This window comes from Patagioenas fasciata, chromosome 15, assembly GCF_037038585.1.
Source record: "Patagioenas fasciata isolate bPatFas1 chromosome 15, bPatFas1.hap1, whole genome shotgun sequence".
Classification (NCBI taxonomy): domain Eukaryota; kingdom Metazoa; phylum Chordata; class Aves; order Columbiformes; family Columbidae; genus Patagioenas; species Patagioenas fasciata.
In genome coordinates this window covers 3,708,381-3,729,667 of record NC_092534.1, presented here as the reverse complement: position 1 = coordinate 3,729,667, position 21,287 = coordinate 3,708,381, and the positions used below count along the sequence as shown (strand labels likewise).

The 21,287-nt window shown below is 37.7% G+C and overlaps 1 protein-coding gene across 8 annotated transcripts in view; it reads left to right on the top strand.

Moving 5' to 3' along the window:
• CLEC16A (C-type lectin domain containing 16A) overlaps nucleotides 1-21,287 on the top strand; it is a 164,474-nt gene that overhangs the window by 120,050 nt on the left and 23,137 nt on the right. For all 8 annotated transcript variants that reach the window (XM_071815330.1, XM_065850287.2, XM_065850286.2 and 5 more), the window contains 8 exons: nucleotides 2,626-2,748; nucleotides 4,152-4,261; nucleotides 4,737-4,781; nucleotides 5,671-5,721; nucleotides 7,714-7,842; nucleotides 11,581-11,701; nucleotides 19,438-19,589; nucleotides 20,312-20,516. In XM_071815330.1, coding sequence (XP_071671431.1) covers nucleotides 2,626-2,748; nucleotides 4,152-4,261; nucleotides 4,737-4,781; nucleotides 5,671-5,721; nucleotides 7,714-7,842; nucleotides 11,581-11,701; nucleotides 19,438-19,589; nucleotides 20,312-20,516 — 936 coding nt within the window. The remainder of the gene's footprint in view (nucleotides 1-2,625; nucleotides 2,749-4,151; nucleotides 4,262-4,736; nucleotides 4,782-5,670; nucleotides 5,722-7,713; nucleotides 7,843-11,580; nucleotides 11,702-19,437; nucleotides 19,590-20,311; nucleotides 20,517-21,287) is intronic.

Here is a 21,287-nt window from a genome sequence, read left to right as displayed (position 1 = left end):
AATGTCCCGTTCCCAGAAAAAAGGTCTGATATCCTCTCTTGTTTCAAAGATGTTTTGCTTACATCTATAGTATTGCTGTAAACAGTGACAAATGCAGCCTCTTGCTGCTTAGCTTCAGCAATTTCTGTGCTGTTTATTTTTCACCCTATATCCAGGGTTACCAAGAGAAATACAACAAAAAATATCTACCTTTTAAGAGACTAAAAGTATCCTGCCCATAAACTGGAGACACTATGCATTTAAGGGGTCAAAATCTACGCTTCATTCTTTGGTGGTCACATCAGCCCTCTCTAAATGAAACATTCTTTAGGATATACTCATTGGCTTTCCTTGTCAACAATTTACATTAGCCTGTTGCTCTTTGGAAGCTGTTCTCCGTTCTCCCCTGTCCTTGACCCTAGATCTTAGGTGCTGGACAGATGGCGTCATCCAGTTTGGTCTTCACAGTCATTCAGTGACCCACTCCTTGTCCCTGCACTAACCTGCCCTCTGCCTGGGGACCACCGTGCCTGTGTCTTGAACAGGAGGGTTTCACAAGCTGCTGTTTTGGTGCCCCTGTTGTTCTTTCCAAGCTCAGGAGCTGTACAGCTGCTCCTTTCTGCACCAAATTCAATACCAGTCATGGAAGATGCCTCAGGGCTGAGCTGGAGCCAGTGTTTATAACTGAATTCAATCTAATGCAAGAGATCTGTTTGCTTACAGACTTTCTCAAGGTATGGCGCACTGATTCTTTTGTTTGGCAAAAGGCCATGAAGATCCCTCAGCAAACAGGGAGAGGCCAAGTTGTTTTCACTGTCTAGGAGTTGTGTGTCTAGGATCTGATTTACTGTCTATATGACAGAGATGGTAAATGCTCTAGTGAGCACTTGCATCAGTTCAAACAGGTAATGAATTGGAAATCTAGGATGATTTCTTGTGCCTGAATGCAACTCATTTTCCCGTGGTATAGAGAGGATCAGCAGTTTTCTATTTCAGGATATTGGCCGTTTCAAGATATGTTTCTGACTCTCTAGCTGGTCAGTTTGAATTTTGACTTTCTTCCCCATCTTAATCATTCTGGCACTGTGGAGGTGCTGTTCTGTTCTACAACAGAACACATTTTAAAAAATCTGAATTGCCTGAGCTTATGCAGGAAGTTTGGTTTCAGGCCTTTCTTCTAAGGGAGCAGCCTTCTCAGTCTCTGTCACTAAACACAGGCACGCTGTTGAGGCTTTTGATCATGACTCCTTCCATCTGGATGCTGAGTCTGCACTTTGCACCATATTCTTGAACAAGTTTAAAGAAATGTACTAGATTTTTACCAACAAGAAATATCTATGTGAACAGGAAGAAAGAATCTGAAGAGGTACACATGTGCAGCTGAATAGATTTGTTGCAAAGTGTATCTGAGAGATCTTCAATTCTAAAAGGAGCTGTTTATATATGTCGCCAGAGCACGTACTGTATCTCAAGAACACAGAATTTTGCATCCTTGGCAGGCAGACAACCAGATGGAAGCTGCTCAATATGAATTCTTTCACTGTGATTTCAATTTGGCCACTTTGTTGATCAACCTGCCTGGTCCTGCCTTATTCCTCCTCCATGTTTTCTTAGTCTCCTTAATGGTTTTCTACTGGTTAACAAGTGTGAGAGCTTAATCTGCATATAGATATTCTCTAAGAAATGTTAATCAGAGCAGCTTTCCTTTCCAGAATTAATTACTAAACACTAATACTCTGATTGCCCCGGTTCCTTAAATGTGTCCTTCCACCCCATCCCTTCCTTCAGTCTCATCATGACAGAGAACATTTGTATCACTGTCATTAATCTTCAAACAGACCTTTATTAATTGTTCCAAATACATATGCTTAGTGAAGAAATAAATCAGATATCCCAGATGGCATTGTTATGTAGAGTTAGCGATGAGTTCAGGATTGGAAGAAACTCTAAACCACAATATAGTCATGTTCTGTTTTATAGGGTTGTTTATTACCATTCTTTAGAACAAGGACAGGGAGTCCTCAGCAATCCATAATGATGTTTTGATCTAAGAGGTCTTACAGTAAACCAGTCTATTCTGAGAAATAACTTTGCTGTTTTAGAGGAATAGGTTGAAGAAAGATGGGTTTAGTGTCCTTATATGGGAAGTCAGTGAGAATCTGTGATTTGATTTGGGAAAGGTACTATAATAAATAAGAGGCTACTAGTTACAAAATAGAATTGCTATTTTTTTTAAACATCTATGAACTGATTGCTTACTACCAAAGCAGAATTGAAAATCAGATTTTCTCTTCTCATTTAACCTTCATGCTCTTCAGATGTATGGCTTGACTTGAATTTGATTTAGATGCAAACAGTCTGAGAATTCCAGGTGCAGCAAAATGGTTTGGATGTCACCAACTACTTTGGGATTTGAGTGTCTTCACCCAGTCAGCTCCATCTAAGGCTGAGATGTTTCAGTGATACATACACGTGTTTAGGCTTTCTGTTGATCCTCTGTTTCCTTGTAATAGAAATTCAAAACTAACTTGCTCAGTTTTATAGTGCCAATTCCACTCTTCTGAGAAAACTGCTACTGTTAAATACTTCCCTGGAGGCATACAGCTCTTTTCTAACTTAACGTTCTTCCTTCTTTCCCCACAAAAGGAATTGACCCTGTCAAACTGGAGCGAATTCAACTGCCAGCTCAACATGCTGAAGAGAGAAATTCATATAATCATGTGCTTGCAGAAGGGCTCATCAGGATAATGAATTATGCTGCACAACCGGGTATCACTTCTCCAATATTTGTTTTCTTGACAAGCTAAATTTTTTGAAGATTTGAAAAAAAAATTAAAAAAAGAAAAATGCTACTTAACCACTTGTCTTTGAGGGGAAAGTTCCTGTTTAGCATTCTCTTCTAGGAACAGTGAGTAGATACGGTCTGTGAAAAACAACTATCAGGTTCCCTTGGTTGTTACTGAAGCAGAAGCTCTGGATTTCTGTACTCACAACTACACAGTGATCTGTTATCTTAATTCCTACTTTCTGTGGTTTGGAATAAACCAAAAGGATGAGATGTATAACGATTTCAGCTTAGTGTAGGATTTCATCATGAAAATATGTGGTACCTTTGCATGTAAAAGTAATTCTGTTGCACAGAAAAATGATATTTGTTCAGGTCACAGTTCTTCTCTCTGCACTTCCCCTCTTAAAACTTCGGACTAATAGAACTGGTTTTCCCCTGAAACTGAGCACTATCAAATTCCTGGTTTTCTACAGAATTAAATTTAATGCTTGACTCTCAAGACTGATCTACTGAGTATTAATTTATGCTGATGTGTCAGTCACCGATTAAAAGCTTGTTTATATGTTTGTACATCCTGCAGATGGAATGACTGCAAGATGAGAAAATGCATTTATTTAAACAAAAGCATTTCTAGGGAGGGGTGGAATTAGTGGGGTTTTACTAAGCTTGCTAAATGCTGTGTACAACATCTTTTCCTTTTGGGGGTACTGACCTTTGTCTTTAGTTTCTGGCAGAATGGTGCTAACTTGTAAAATAGTAGATGGGAGTTGATGTCAAAAGCTGAGATGTCTGCCTGTCTCTTGGGTATATTGTCTTAGTATTGATGACTGAGCTCAGACTGTGCATTTCTGATATATATATATATGTATGTATATATATATTTAAATCCTTCTGAAACTATAAGCTTGAGGTCTCAATGCATTCTTTCACTGGGACTTCTCTAGATTCTCACATCCAGGCTGTATCTGAATCCTTTGGACTTTTTTTTAAGGCAAAACCATGATTTATTAGTATGCTGTGTACAAAACTTCCTTTCATTTTAACTGTAACTTAGAACTGTGCCAAAAGTCTGTGATTCTTTTGTAATTTTAGTGCAATTCATCCTCTGCTTCAGATAGATAAAGCCATTGTTTATGTCCTGTTTTCTAATAGTATTAATCTTTATTGCCTTCTTATTGCATGGTCCTGCTTTAAATTTTCTTCTACTTTAAATGACTCTTTCAGTTCTTTTTTTTCTTGTAACGATCAGCATTGTAAGCCAGTGTCAGCACTCATCGTTGTCAGAAAGGCTGTGTATGACAGAGGAACAAAGCTCATGACCATTGCAGAGAATGAAGAGAGATACTTAAACTGATAACTGTTTTGTATATTGAAATTTTCATAGATGGGAAAATCCGTTTGGCAACTTTAGAACTTGGCTGCCTGTTGCTGAAGCAGCTTGTGTTCTCTAAAACTGGCAGCCTCATAAAAGATGTTCACCTTGCTTGCCTTGAGGTGAGTATTTTCTTTCTAATTACCGCTCACAGCATTACTTGCCTTTGAGTCTTGTAGTATAGTTGTGCAAATTTCATTTCTGATTGCCGTAAGCTAAGTGTAAAATCTGAGCTTCTAGGACATCTTTCTATTGGTGACTGTGTGTGAACATAAAGAATCAAACCCCATGTTCTGTTCTCAGCTTTGCTGTTTACTTGCTGTTTAAACTCTAACTTCTCAAGTAGGCTTATGTTTAATTTTCTCTCTGAAATTTATATGTAATCCGTCCCAACAATGTAAAGAAAAGTGATTTTTCAAACTAACATAAGTTGTATTTTCATTAGTGCAAGAACTATGTTCTATCAAATTACGGGCTGAAGGCTATTAGTACAGGGATATTAATAGGCGGTCTTTTCTGTGTGAGTTATTGGGTGTTTTTTTAAATGTGACTTTTGTGTATTTACTCTCTGAAACACAGTTATTTTATCTTTTCTAGGGTGCAAGGGAAGAAAGTGTTCATCTCCTTCGTCGTTTCTATAAGGTATGTATGCAAAATCCTGTAAGAAAAAGTCCTTTACATAATACAGAATTAGAAGGAAGTCTGAAGCTGAGTCTTTATGTAATGCCTAAGGCAGCACTTTTAAAGATGGGAACTCCGTATTTGTGATAGAGAAGGAAGTGTTTCACTGGAGAATTCCTCTCCATTCTTCTCTTTCTGTGCCACACTGACAAATGTCACACAAAGGCTGGTAGGAGTCTCACAGGGCTTGTCCTGGAGGTCAAGTTAGCAGTTCTGTGCTGTTGTTGCAGCTGCCACCTATTTCATGGAACGCAGCCACTGTTAAACCATTTCTGGGATTTCATCATTGGCACCGATATGGAATTGTGTCTTATCTGAAATGATAATCTAAAATTTTGCTTTTTTTTTTTTCTTATTGGAGATCTCTGCAACTTTTTGCCCCCTTTTTTTTGTACTGTAAACAATGTGAGAAATAAAACTTTATCCCTAGGTGTTAACTTCTCTGTGAGGAGAAGCCCCATGTGGCTCCTCTGCATGGGCTGCAGTCCTGCAGGACAAACACCTGCCTCAGCGGGGCTCCTCCACAGAGCGTGGCTCCTTCAGGGCACAGCAACTGCTCCAAGCCACAGTGAGGGTGTCTGCTCCTCCATGGTCCCCTCTGCAGGCTGCAGAGGAGTCTCTCTCCCATTCTTCACCGTGTTTTCCCAGAGACTCCATTATAGCGCTGCCCAAGGGCTGCGCTGTGTCCTGTGGCGGGAACTGGGGGGAACTGGCTGCTCCTCACAGAGGCCCCTGCAGCCCCTGCAAGCTCCTGGACAGGAACACCCAGTACGTAATTAAACAAAACCAAAAAAATGTGGCTTCATAAACATAAGGATTCATTATATGTCCTTATCCCTTTTTTTGAAAGGGAGAAGAAATTTTTCTGGATATGTTTGAAGATGAATACCGGAGTATGACGGTGAGTGACACCTCATCCGCCCTGCCAGCTCCTCAAACCCTGACACAACATGGGAGTGAGAACAAGTGCTTATTGTAACTACGAAATGTGTGGGTACCTTTATTTCTGGGAGTAGAATAACAAAAAGTGGGTGAGATTTTACTTTAGTCTCTGAGGAGTTGTGTCTACACAGCAAAGAACAGGTTCTGGTGAGTGTCGGGGCCTTCGTCTCGCCTGGGGGAGGAGCTGCCGGCAGGGCCGGCTGGGAAGTTTTCACACATTACTAAGCTTAATCTCTGACAATTCATATTTAACATGAAAATGTATTTAAAAAATAAATATCTGTTTCAATTCTTAGGTTAGAATTTGGATAAAAATACTTTGAGTAGTCAGTCGGAGGTGTTTTTTCCACAGTGTACCAGTGTTTAATGAGCAGCCACTCGTCTTTTTGAAAAAGGGCAATCTCCAATTGGTGTGTTCCAATAAGTCTTCTAATATGAGAAGCATCTTTCACATATTTTGCTGGTATAAATAATAGGAATATTTAGTGAAACATTTAATTTTTTTGTATTTTTGTATGTAAGTATTGCTGTACTCTTCATTTCAGAAGTGGCACTGATACTAACATCATTTTTATGTTGCAAGTTCAGTATCTGTAGGTTTTTCTATTGTACCTCTATTTCTGAGACTGCATTATTTTTATTTACCATGAGACGGAGCTACATGCTGGAACTTGAACTTTGTTTTCCTTAAAGCATATTTATTTGCCTGGCTAGCAAATGACTTGCTGGGTGGGCTGATTTAAGTGCTAAGTAACACTGATGTTGTCTTGTGAGATGAGTTGCGTCAATAACATGATACAGAGATTGTATGAAGTCAGTTTACTTGCTCTGTCTGAATGAGAAAGAAAGGGAAAAGTTGTGTCTCCATTTATGATAGATAAGAACTAGTAAATTGAACACTACTCCTTAGTATTTTTGCATTTGGAAATAAGTTCTCTTTTTTAACATTCTTCACCTTTATAATGCAAAATATTATTTAAACCAGTGTATCCCCATGTGGTTTGCATCTAAAGTAGTTATTTATATGTTAGATATTTTAGTTGTGTTCTCATTGTCTGTGTAGATTTTTGTATCTCTCCTACCGAATTTGTTAATCCAATATTTTAGACACTGAAGATGAATTGTTCTGAGATCAGAAAAAAATGGCTAAAGACTATTTTTGAGTTTGTATGTATACAAGGCAGCAGTTCAAGACTGTACTCTGAAGATTCTGGACCTTGTCTCAGTCTGCTGCATTCATGGTATCTGACTGGCAAAGTGGCCAGGAATGCTTCCAATTGCAGTTGGCTATTTTGGAATGCTCAAGTGACTGCGTTTTTTTTCTGTGCAGAATATTGCACAAGCTGTGGGAAGGGTTTTTTATGTTTTAACCATTCCAGCTGGCTTTCTGTCAAAAAGAAACTCATGTCTCCAGGGTGTGTGTATATAATAGAACTTGGATGAAATCGCCCCAGTGTACAGAAGGATAGATATTTCAGACATCAATTATTCATGAAAATAAGCAACTATGTAAGGGAGAGAGTCTGTTACTGGCAAGATTGAAGGGAATTCTCTAGTGTGAAAGTTATTACATCATTAGAGACTAGGGAGTTCTCCTTGGAGAGGAAAATATATGGGAAACTTCTTCTGGTGATTAAAGAAATTGCAAATTTGAGTCAAAACCTAAAATCAAAGCTGACAGGCTTTGGTTTTTAGTACTCATGAAATAGATTTTCTTGTGTAATCTTTCAGAGTATTTTCCTGTGTCTTTTTCAGTATGGAAACTTCAACAGTGTGTTAGGGAACGATGAGCAAATATAAACGAGAGATTGCATGTAAGGAGCTTAAAATAAGATGGATGATATAAAAATTCTCAGAACTTTATAACCATTCCTTTCTCCTAAAATATGCAATGTAAAGATGCAAATACTTGTTGTTCTGTGTAGTAATCAACATTAAAATATTTTTATAGATTAAACCCATGAATGTAGAGTACTTGATGATGGATGCATCAATCTTGTTGCCTCCAACGGGGACACCACTGACTGGTATTGATTTTGTGAAAAGATTGCCTTGTGGAGATGTGGAAAGAACACGAAGAGTGAGTAAGACTATTTTCCTTTCATTTGTTCATGACAGAATGATGCTGAAGACTCTGAACAATTCTGGAAATAAACATTTTTCCTTGAAAGCTGCTTGATTGGAAGTTACATCCAGAAAATCAAAAACACTTGCTGAAGGCAGAGCTGTGTGTAGAGCATAGAATATTTATCTGTCCCAGTGGAGAAACTTTCTCTGCAATTTCTTGTGTCTAATCAATTCAATATGTTCTTGCACTGGGGTTTTAAATTTTTAGACTGTGGAGACATCCACATAAAAAGGCATTTTGATGATGCTCATTAATATATGGTCTTTTTCCTTTTGGGATCTGATATCTCAGTCTGTCTTTCTTTATATTCCTATAGTAAGAATGTCCACTGGAAGACTGGCTTCATATTACTTGTATCTCTAGATACGGCAAAAAAAATAATTCTACTTAGAAGTGTTCATCTTGCCAGAGTAATTCATGATAGAGATCGTGAGAGTGAGGAGAGAAATAGCAAAATATCTGTTTTTATGAATGACACCATCTGTAGAGGTGATACTGACCTGAATAACATCATTATTGGCATTCTTGGAATAATCAAATCTTAGACTTTGCCTGGCTATGTCCTGTAAGACTTGCAGTGCCAGTAAGTCTTAAAGTTATATTACTGCATGACATTATTACTTGAAAAGTGTTGTTCTTCATGTAGCTTTGCATTTATGTAAGTGTATATGTAAGTATATTCAAGTACTCTTGAAGAAAAAACGTATTACCAGGAATCTTCTGAAAACTTTCATTTTCATTACTTACTATAAACCACACAACTTTTGTTATCACAGCAAGTTAAGTTGAATAAAGTACAGTGAATTATCTTGAAAAGTATTGTTCTTAGAAAGCAAAAATGCTTCTTAGAATTCTCTCTGAGCCATTTAACCAAATGATACTTAGAAATGCAGGTTAATGGAAACTGACTGCTCCATGGTTTTTCATGTGCTATATAAAGAACAGTTTAAATTCTGTTAGTGGAGATTGAAAATTCAGTCTCAATATTCCTGTACATTCTTTGGAATGGAGGGATCTCTCTCAGCAGCAAGATCTCCCAGAATGCTTCTGTGTTGGTCCTCCTTTCCCTGACCACATTACTCTAGAAATTTTAGAATTTCTTAGAATTCCTGTAGAATTCCTGTGCTATTTTCTTCCAGCGGGGGTGTCTGTCTGAGGCTGAATTGCCAGAACTCTGAACTTCAGGTGTATCTTGTGATGTTTCTGCTGCTTAACCTGCTGGACAGTTTCAAATGGATAGTGATTCAATTCTGAGCATCCCCTGACATGATTCTAAAAAAGTTCTCAAGTTTTATTTAACTAGCAAGTGGAGAAGAGCCGTACTTTGATTATATCGTGAGTTCTTAGCTATTAGAGATCAGGTTTTTTTAGGCTCTCACTTCTTCTTTTGCTATAGAAAGTCCCTCTAAGTTGCAGTTATTTTCCTCTTAATCGCTTTAGGAGGAACTGTCAGAAACCAGATATCTCTCAAGTTATCAAAGGCACATCTCCAAAATCCAGACAGCCCTCCTCTCTAACTAAAAACATTAAAATGAACCAAAAGTTGCTTTGTGAAATCAGCTGCTGCTGCTTGATCCAGCCTTCTGCTCAGGATCAGACGCTCTTTTGAATTGCGGATAGTCCAGTTACTGCTGGTTCATTCCACCTCTTCCTTCTGGTTTCTGTAGTCCTAAAGGTGGTACTGCTTACCAGTCACCTAGAATAATGCAAACTCTCTTACATGCTTATTCAGGAAGGAATGAACAGTACGGGTCTTGAACTCTGCATCTGGGACTATGTAGCAAGCAAAGACTTGTTTCCCTGCAAATTGTGATTTCTTTGCACATGGTATGTGTATATAAATGAGGGAATAGGCACATAGTTCTTTAATGTAGATAGCAATTTGTTCCTACATAACCAAGAAAGCAGAAGTCAACTGAAAAAAATTCTAAGGCCACTGCACTGCTCTGCTATTTTGTTGCGATCTAATAAAATGTTATAGGAATTCACAAATCAGATTCTTTTGCATTTATGTTGATATTGCTGGCAAACTGAGGATTATCAGTATTGTAGGAAGCACAATGTGATTCCCTTTTCATCTTGATGTTCTAGTTTGGAGATGAGTGACTTAAGTTTTATAGGGAATGGATGTGAGGAAAATTAATGCTCTGTCTAGGAGCGAAAGAGGATGGAGGGGAAAGTAAGTGAAAGGTGTCTGAGTGGTGGCTGCCTTCCGAATTAAACAAACAAAACCAAACCTGTTTGGCTTGATTTCTGAGTTACCAGAAATGTTGTATGTTGCTGTTCTTGGTGTAATTTGGAAACTTTTAAACCAAATACTGTGAATTCTTGAAGCATCTGGTAATAAAACTGCTTTATAGTAATCCTATTTAATTTCAGTAAATCCACAATACAGTAGGGTGCGATCTCCCAAAGTGGGACAGGTCATCTCCCATTATTAAATGACTCTTCTCTTTTTCATAAGGTAACGTTAATATCGTATTATTGTTAGATACCCTTGACATTCTTTGCTCTGAATAATCATACTGCCTTACTGGATTTCAACAGCATACCAAATTCATGGAAGAGCCACGTATGTGACTTCCCTCCCTTCATCCGTGTTCTGCCAGGAGTTTCCAAAAGCAGCCCCAGTATGACAGCTGACCAGGTGCTCCAGTTCTGGTTCATGGGAACCAAAGTTATGTTGATTTTTAAAAACAGAGCGGTGAAGGGGTTTTCCTTAACACAGTTCAGATTTGTTTTTCCTAACACTTCCTGCGGTCTTGGGAGTTCCTGGGCAGTCACTGCAGCTGTTCCATGAATTCAGTACTTTTACTGTAAGGCAGCAGCTAATTTACAGTATGGCACAGAATTACCGAGTAGGAAATTGTTGTAAAAAAACAAAATACCAGATGTAATAAAAAATGCTTTTTTCATTAGCTGTACTGAAACTACAAGTTCTTGTAGTGGAAGAAGATTATAAATGGTGCCTTTCAGAATGTGGTTAATAAAATGATGATTGTTCTCTGGCACTTTATCTAGTCTTTGCATACCATATGTCATTAATTTCTAAATCAAAACAAGAATATTAGTTTGACAGAGTAGCTGTTGAGAATTCCTTGGGCCTGGTGCAGCTTGCAGAATGCTTTGCCCTGATATAGACCTTCAGAAAATAGAGATTAAGTTATCTGAGCGTGCTATATTGCATGTGGTTAGTTCCGGTGAACACAGCAAGTTAAAACTAAAAATCCCCACTGTTTTCTCTCGAAGTCATAGACATCTTAGCTGGACTCAGCCAGAAAAGGTAGTACTGTTTCAAGATCAAAATGTGAGAGTCTCTGAAGGTTGGTTGTGTAGTTGTCTGTAGCATACAGGTATTGTAAATACAATCAGTCTTAAAATAATGGTCAAAAAAAAGTTTTTGCTTAAACAGTAGTAATTTGTGTGTGAGTCCCTGTCTGTGTAAGTGTGCCAGTGGGATAAAAGCTCTGCTTCTATTTCATTGAAAATAAATAGCATGTTTCAAGTTCTTTCATATCCTTTTTTTCACTAACTTTGAAATTGTATTCTACTTTCTCAATTTATAAAGTAGATTTACTGCACAACAACAAACTCAGGGGTTGTAAAAGTGAGTATATTTTGTAAGATTCTGTTAAAATATGTAGTACTGAGTACAGCAATATTTTAATATTCTTTTCTTAATTTTTCAAGGCAATCAGAGTTTTCTTCATGCTCCGTTCGCTATCACTGCACTTGCAAGGTGAGCCAGAAACTCAGTTACCGCTCACAAGGGAGGAAGATCTGATAAAGACCGATGACGTTCTCGACTTGAGTAAGTAGTCCCTCAGTTTCCCAAATAGTCTAAGCCATGGAAAAATTGCTGGCTTTTTTTTTTTTTGTAAGTTAGAGATGCCAGAGAATTACCTTCTTTGTGTAACTGACTACTAAGGATGATTGTGTTAAATTTGTCTTCTGTCAGATTTGGAACATTTCTAGTGGTTTTTGTTTTGTGGTTTGATTTCTAAAGAGACTGTTAATAAATATACCAGGGTTTAAATACTAGCACGTGAAGCATTTGGAGTCTTTAATCCGATTTCCTGGTATGGTCGTTTTTTAAATGAACTAATCCTAGGAGGATTTTCTTCTATTCTGCTTTCACCTGTTCAAACTGCGCTTAAACCATTCATGAAGTTTAAGGGACTGAAGATAGTTTCTCCCAACAGCTCCACTGTGCCATTGTAGCAATACTGGGGTTTGCTCATCATTGTGTCTTGCTCACCCTGGAGTTCTTCACATTTCTTCTGTCATTGTAAAGTTGGCATATTGAAGCTTTAACTCCCATAGTTGAACAGGACACTGATCTGGTCCCAAAGGGCATCAGGCTGCAACATCCTGAATGACTTGGTGATTTTAAGTAGTACTTGTTAGGAAGTAAAGGCAAAGAACCTTCTTTCTGCAGTGTCACAGAATACCACTGCTCTCTGCATACGAAGAAACCAAGAAGTTGGGAGGAATAGAATCATGAAGTACACTATTTATCTGTAAATTCAATATTCCTGTGTTCATGTAACATCAAAATATACATCTCTAGATGACCTTATGTGTTACTAAACAGTACAGCTTCTGGAGTAACTCTGACCTAAATCATAAAGCTGGAGTTTTACAGTCTCCAGCACTGACATTAAGTTTTAAGTTAATTTACTATAGTGTGAGACATTTGGTTTTTGTTTAAAGTTTTGAAATATGTAGAGAGTGTGCTTTTAGGCTAGAACTGAAAGTGCGTGATAATGTAAATACTATTAGTTCCATTTATTGTAGTTAAGACTTAGGACAACGTGACATTGGCATTGGCTGATAAGTTTTGTTCAGGCAATTGTCTCATTAAGAACTTGGAGGTAACATTCGTAGCTTTAGATGACATGTGACTGCTAAAATGGAGAGTGTGCATCTGTTAGAGTTTTAATTATTGAGGGTTCTTTTAAAAAAAAAAAGAAGGAAAAGAATGCTTGATGTTTCAGACGTTAATTTCTTAGATTCTCTATGTTTAAGTGCTTGTTGATCTTAGTGCAACTAAAGAAAACCCAATCACCCTAGCTGCCTTAATAGATGCTATGGGATTTTGTCCAGTACCTCAGATCTTTTTGTGCATCAAGTCCATTAAGGATATTAATTGTTTGGGTGAAGGAGAAACACTAAAATCAAGTGAGCTAAGCAAAAGTTTTGTGATGTCAGAGCTCCTGTGCAGTAGTTTAATGGATGAAATCCAGATTAAACCTTAAATGAATTCTATTTCAAAAATATTATTATTAAAAACTAATTAAATTTATTTTTTAGCAAATATATTTCTCTGCAATACTGAAAATGTTGGAGGGCACTCCCTCTGGCATGAAGTCCAAGACATGCAGCTTAGAGCGGTGAAGGGTTTTGAGAACAAACTCATTTATCTGTGAATGTGCAAAGAATGCTATCAAAGCAGTTACTGCACTTGTAAAAATGTACAAGCTGTCGGACATGGACAGACATTTACGTAGTAACTGTAAGTGTTCGGCTGCAACAGGTGAAAAGATCTCGAGGTATCGATCCAGGGTTTGTGTTTTTGGTAGCTGTGGTGTGGAGGGCAGCCAGTTGAGCCATCACAATTCCCATTTGTTGAATTTCTCTATTACTTAGAAGATTTAATAAAAAGTACTGGGAAAATACTTGTTCAAATGTGTTCTTCAGTGGCTGGATTCTGTTCTTTTCCTACTGGTATTGTTTTGGTTTGATGAATTAAGCAGAAGGAGCTTAATGTAAGCACAACACTTTTGGTCTTTCCCAAGAAGCTTTCCCAAAGAGAATGAACAGCACAAGATGTCATAAATTACACTACACCATTATTAGTTGTCAGGTAAAAATTATGTCCAGAGTTTAGTTACTGTTGACTTGCTAAAGGATTAGTAATATAGAATTAAATCAGTTTCCTGTTTCAAATGAGTTAGGTATTTATTGTGATGTTGGCACTTTCCCAAAGGGTGAGATGAAATAATGAATCAGTTTCTACTGAAGAAAAAAAGGTGTTTTTCTTGAATTAACTGGAAATGTGTTTATGAAGTAGTTGTTAGTTTTTATAAGAATGTACTGAAGAATAGGTAGATCTGATTGAAATAGTGTTTCCAAGTGTTATGTATTCCTCCTCCCCACCCACCCAAACAAAGAAAAAGGACACCTTTTGTCCTTGCTTATCTGTGAGTCTAGAGAAATGCTGCACTGCACATATTCATTGAACATGTCTTTTTATGACTTTTCAGTTCTAAGGCGATTGCTTTTACACGGAATACAAGGTATTTTGGTTGATTACGCTTCCTAAACTGCTTATTTCTGTTATTGTTACTTTACCTGAATTGAGTTAGTACAGTGATGAAGTTCTAGTGTGTGTGGTAGCATGAAGACATAGTTTCCAGTTCGAGTCTTTGAACTCAAGAAATAGAGACGAGAATATCAGCATTTTGGCATAAAGTATATGGGATGCACGCTGTTGCGTAGGTGCCGTACCCTGGGAGGAGACCTAGCAATTGGCAAAATGTGACCCAAAAAATGGAATTGTGGGCCTTTTTTATTCATTATCACTTTGGAGATATTTTTGATCTAACAAATTTTCTTCTATATTACTACGATGTTTTTGAAATTCTTCTGAACACTGAGATGTCTCCAGTGGTTATGCTCATTTGTATCCAGTGTGCAGAAGGAGTAGAGATTAAGGAGATCCAGTAATTATTTCAGCTACCATTTTGATTTGAAAAAAATCCTGCAAAACTCATCTAAACAGCTTGTTTGTTTGTTTCCTGAATGGAATGCTGGTGTTTTATGAGAGCTTGATGAGAAAGACCGAGTTTGTTGTAAAGAAGCCTTTTAATATTTGGATGCACCTGTGTTCATTGTAAATCTTTTAAGTGAAGTTGCAAGGTTGTGAGCACTATATGTGACTGTACATTTAGAAATGAGTCAGGTATTCCACAGAAGGTTTAGTCCATATTGCTGGGTATGCTGCCACCATGGTGATATCTGCCATGACTCGTCAGCGTTCTTTTTTACTGTAAATGGTTTTGAAGCACTCATGTATTACGTGATAACTGCCTGCCTTAGTCTGTGTGTGAGTTTGCAGGTGTCGGCCGTAGGTGGCTTCTTTAATGTTATTCAGCAGCTCTCTGGTTGTGTGAAGGTGACTGGTGCTTGGTTTCAGGCTGCTGTGACAGGGTTTTAAATGCCACTGCCAAGAGGTAAATGATGATTCATTTAAAGCCGCTATTTCTTTGCTAAAACTGAAAAAAGTAATAGAATAAAGTCTCCTTTTTTACTCTGTCCCTACCAAATATATAGGCTTTCTAAAGGCACACTAGCACACATGGCACAAGAAGTGGATTTTGTTCAGTATGCTTGAAATGTGATCAGCATGTGAGAGGAAATCACAGCTGTTCTAAGAAATTCCAGCATATGCTCCTTTTAAATGCCAACATCCACTTTTTCCTGAGTATCATCAGGAGACAAGACGTTTTCTGGACTTAATGGCATAACTCATCTGTAGTGTGTATGGTGTATCAAATTTTGTATTTATTGGTGGGAATGTGGGAGAGCTTAATTCGACTGGTTTGCTTATTTGCTAATAGTTAATTATTTAATATTTTACTTGTGATAGTTATCTTTTTCTCTGTTAGATATAGTACAGTCTTTCCGGGAAAATAGTTGCATGTGTTCATGCAATATTTTCACCAAATTTACATAATCTTTGCTGCAAGCAGCTGAAGTCTTTGAACTCTCCTTCCTAGGCTGTGTTTCCTAAAAGTTGTATTTTTCTTAGAGAAGGTCCAGAGAAATCTTGGATCCATGTCTTGGAGGTGTAATGTCCCAACTGGTTACACGCTTCATTAGTTTTGAGGAAAAATTAAACATTGCTGTTAATCTCCGAAATGACACTACACTTACTGGCAGCAGTGTCTCATCAGCGACCATTCTGGCTCTGGTTCACCTGCAGCCCCAGGTGGAATTTCAATAGGACCAAAGTTTAGTGGGCTTGAAATTCTTTCATCTAAATATGGTTGGATATCTGTAACTGTTTTATAGCATAGCTGTAAGTATTTTCAGATCGGTTCACTGGAAATGTGTTTAACCGCACTTCTGGTTTTGTCATAAAAGATGACTGTAGCTTATGACCCTTCAGCAGTTGTGGACTAGAAACAGTCATGGAAATGGGCTACATTCAGTTTTATAAACTTGAAAGATTCCTGTAACAGCTGCCTAATATATTAGTAATTTTCCTTTTTGTGCTTTGATAAATTGTTACAGTAATGCTTTATGTGAAGTTTTTGTCAGATCTGAAATGAAGAGTTTCTGCTCTGGAAAACAATTCCTGCCCTTTGAGTTCTTTGCCTTGAGTACTGCATTTTTGTAGTCAGGCAGTTGAATTTGTACAGCCGTAATTCCAAGTATTTTAATCTTGCTGTTGCACTAACAACTGTATAAATACTGGACAAAACCAAGTATTTGAGGACTTCACAACTCTCTTTGGTGTTATGACACTTACGTTGAGAATTTCACAATAGATTATCCACAAAATTCAGCAACCTCATATTATGTATTTGGAGGAGTCCACATCAGGTCTTAGGAAGAAAAAGGCTGTTCCAGGAATTCGTATGAATTGAAATAAATGTTGATGGACTAATTGGATTAAAGAATGAAAGAGGCAATGAAGGGTCGCTGGTTAAGAAGTAACCAGTTATATTCCAAAGTCCTATCTTGAAACACATTTCTAATTGTTGAAAGCCTTGAGGGCTTGTTAACACTGATAGCACTTTAATTCTTGTAACTGCTTCAAAAAGGTATCAGCTCTAAGAGTTGATGCAGTATAGAGGATCGATCACATATGAAGTCTGACCTTGTTTCGTCATACCAACTGTTTGAGGATTAATTCCTCCTCAGTTAATAGCTATAGTCATAGAGATTTTCTTGTTTTATTCTCTTTCTATGGCATGGAAAAAAAACCTGAACCTATCTTGTGCATTATATACGACTTTCTTGAAGCTAGTTTGGTTTGAACCAAAGTGTGTTCCTAGAAAAACGTTCATACTTAGAAACTTTGTCCTGTGAGGGAGCAGAGAACAGAGTACCAATTGTGTAGTTTAACCAGTCAATTATTTTCACCATGGAACTGCTGCAATTTGTAGCTTTTGTCTATTAGACTTGACCCTGTGTTACATTACATGGATGTATTAGATCTATACTTCTGTTACCACTTCTAGATGTGCATATATAAAATATATACAAATACAGATATACTTTTGGATCAAAAATTTAGATACAGCTTTGGATGCATTTAATAGATATCGTTCTCTTTTATTGTTCAGGTTATTAGAATATCATTGGTACAGTAATACTGGAGTAGGATTCTGTTGGCAAAGCGTAACCTACGTTGTCATTTTAGATCTCCTCAGATTTTCTGCCTGGTGTCTCAGCTCTTTTTCTAAGAAGGAATACATCTCCCATAGGCCCTATAGTAGTATTTGCCAATCCTGTATGGATTTCTTGAGCTTTCTAGGGCGTATGAGCAGGTAATAGCAATCAATCCTCATGTAACTGAATCCCATCCTGTAGGTATTGCAGAAAAGTCAGTGTGTTGTATTGATTCAACTTGTTTTCTCAATTTTCAAAAGCTCACACTTAATTCACACCACATTTGCGTTAATTATCCTCTCTTAAATGCATTAGCGTTCCATATTTCCTCCTGTTCTCTCCTGCCACCCCAACAATTGTGAATGGATCCTGCTGGCAAAGGGTAATTGGTAGAATCATTGAAATGATATTTGGAAGGGACTTCTTGGTTGTGGTATGGGGGTTTTTGGGGGAAGAAGAGGAAGTGGGTTTTGGGAGGAGTGTTTGATTTCTTTCTTTGAAACTTGACAACCTTTGGTGATAGACATCACACAACCTTTCTGGCTAACCTGCTGTACTGTGTTACGCACAAGAGAATTTCCCCTACCTCCCAAACTGTAATTTGTGGCTGATGTCCCTAGTTGTATGACCGGCCGCTGCGAAGAGCTGTGTGCTTCCCCTTACAGCTTATAGCTATCCCACGGACTGTTCTAGTATGAAATATGGTGTTAACTACTTGTTTAGATGTTTGGAGAAGTAAGTTTTACTGTTTTGAATAATCTGCACCCTCATTCCTATCTATTTAGCTAATACTTCTAGTTTAATTTTAAGCTGTGGTGTGTTGTTATTTTGTTTATTTTACCATGGCTATTTGAACAAATAACTCCAAACTGCTGAGCCTGTCAATGCCGTAGTAATACCAAAGAATCAGAGCACTAAGGAGAAGGAGTGATTGAAAAACTATGACTAAGGTAGAACTCATTGCTTGCAAGTTGGATGGTTTCTATTTAAAGAAACCTCTAACAAAGCCAAACAAAAAAGAAGAAAACCAAAAAAAACCCCAAACAAGCAAACACCACACACCAATGCCTAAGCTCAGTCAAAACTATTGCAGGAAATAGTTAGAATGCTTCAACTTAGCTGGCTAAATCCATTGAATTTTGTGGCATACTGTCTAGAATTGCAAAGATTATTAACTCAGTAGGACAGTGCGTGTGGTCATAGAATCTTATACTTGCTATAAATTGTACTAGATGAGAGGAAAAAGACCTGTGTTCAGTAAGTACGTGAATGAAAGTATCAGTTTGAAGCAGAGGAAAAAGGCAACTGTAGTAAGATGAGCAAAGGTCTCCTAGAAGGTGTCAGTGCTGGTTTATGGGGTGCTCAGTAAACTTGAGCTAGTGTAAAGAAGGTGATTTAGTTGCTTTTCAAGAATCATGGGTTTGAACTGGAACAGGTGCACTGAGGAGATGCAGGAGGATCAGGGAAGGTGGTATTTGGTCCCTGAGATACGTATTTTGGCACTTGTTTGGGGGGTCCTAGAGTAATGGTTAAGAGAGGATATATTTATTCAATATAAATGAAAAAAAAGTCATCTTATGTTGTTTAAAAACCCAATACAGTTTACCTGGAGAGTTCACGAAGTCTTAAAAGGCTTCTACCAGTCAGAATAGTCAGGTTTCAGACCTGTAGAAATGTAACTTCTGTCAGAATGGAGCCAAAGTTTATAATGAGGTGGATGTAATTGCCTGCAGTGGGGTCAGACTATCTTTGGTCACTGGGGAGGACTTTTTGAGACCTCTATTTAGTGAGGGAAATCAACACTGATGCAATTACGACCCTGAAACAAAGTGACCTTTGAACTAAAAGGTAATGCAGGTGGTAGGAGAAAGCAAAATGCATACAATGCATGTCTTATATGTAGCTTGTAAGATATCTGAACCACTGTTGTCAAAATATATCCTGCCCTTTCTAAGTAACTGTAAATATCATAGGAAAATGCAAAATATATATTAAAAAACCCCACCTTACGTATCTTTAGACATGTCTTGTAAAGGTGATTACACTTTTATATATTAACATTTTGTGTTACATAGAGCAACCAAATCCCAGACTCCTCAACTTCAGTATTTATGTGACATTTTTTTCCTTCCTTACTTCCTTCAGATAACAGTGATCTAATTGCTTGTACAGTCATCACAAAGGATGGGGGTCAAGTTCAAAGATTCCTGGCTGTGGATATTTACCAGATGAGTTTGGTAGAGCCAGATATTGCCAGACTTGGCTGGGGAGTAGTTAAGTTTGCAGGTCTTTTGCAGGTAAGAGAAGTTTTAATCCGAGTGGTTACTTTTTCTCAGTTGGAAATCTACCTTTACATTGGGTAAAAAGTGATACCAATTTTAGCTCATCTATTTAAGCTCTGTACCGTGCTTACTTGTTTCTTCTGTTGCTAGTCTTTTTTCTAGTTCCCGCCTTTTACAGTGTTTCTGTTTTTCTGAAGAAGTTTCCATAGTTAACTAGAAGCACACTTGAAAATGGGGTAACTTCCCCAGTACATATTGAACTGTGATCGTTTGAACATGAAATCGTATACAATCGGGATTAAGTCCCAAGCACTTTCTTTAAGTGACAATGTAATGAACTCTCTGAGAGTTCTGATCTTCCTGCACAGGTAGGGAAGGTAACAGGTTGCAACTTCAAAATAATCTGTGCTTATCTGATTGATTTCAAAAGCTTTCAGAAGTTTCTCTCATTTACGTCTCTCTTGCCTTAGCCAACACTGTATTTCCTGAGAATTCGCTATACTCAAATAACCTATTTGAATTTTAAATTGACTTAATCTTTGAGTACCAATTTCTGAAGAGCTAAATCCAAGGTTGTACAATTTCTATAGTCCCCCCTTTCTTTTTTTAACACAGAAACTGGGTTTTTAGGAGGCTTAGGGGAGCATTCACAGGGTTTTCTTTTAATGTTGGTATTTAATCTGTGGTTTAAAAATGCTAACTTTTTCATTAGCTACTTGCTTTCTGGTTCTTTTTAGGATATGCAGGTGACTGGAGTAGAGGACGACAGCAGGGCTCTGAACATAATAATTCATAAACCTGCCTCAAGTCCTCATTCTAAGCCCTTTCCTATCCTTCAAGCTACATTTATCTTTTCTGATCACATTCGCTGCATTATTGCAAAACAACGTCTTGCAAAAGGCCGTATCCAGGCTCGGCGTATGAAAATGCAGAGAATAGCAGGTAAACGATTATTTTGAAATTATTCTAAGAAACAAGGCTTGTATGTCACACCAAGTCACTCTGTAACATAAGGATGTGTTAGAAAAAATCTAAGAAGTGGTGTGCAACAGAAAACTAAATTGGCGTCTAGTTTCTAAGCCATAGATACTATTGAAGTAAAATACGTGTTTTCATTTGTAATGATAGACACATCAAAGAAAGGATGAAAAAGAAGGACTCCTGTCTTGTTACCTCTAGCTGCCAGTCATTTCACAAAACTTGGCATTTCTCTGTAAATGTGATTCAGTAATTCAAAATGAAAATGTGCTACTTAGAAAGCAGATGTTCTGCTGCCTTGGGGCTGAATTGGAGCTCAGCTCGCCCCATTCCTGGGTTGGGCGGTGTCCTGGTGGTGTGGATGGTAGTGCTTAATGCTTGGATGTGGTGATGATGAGCCATCCATAATGTTAAATGGATTAAGATTATCAGCAGCTGGATTTCTGTGTTTGGAGGAAATGCATGCAAAGAGATGAGGGAAAGAGTTAATTTGAGTAAATAGCAAAGAGTGATTAAAATCTTACCCAAATACTAAGTGGGTGAAGAGTAGATTGAAGCTTACCAGTAAACTGAGAGAATTGGTGAGTATGGAAAAGATAACTCTGAAATACAGAAAGGAAAATAATAGGTGGGCAAACGAAAAAGGACAGCAGCCATCTCAGTTACTTGGTTTGTCCAAGAACAACGACAAACTAATCAGAATTGTGAAAAACAAGGTCATAGCTGGTATTAAAA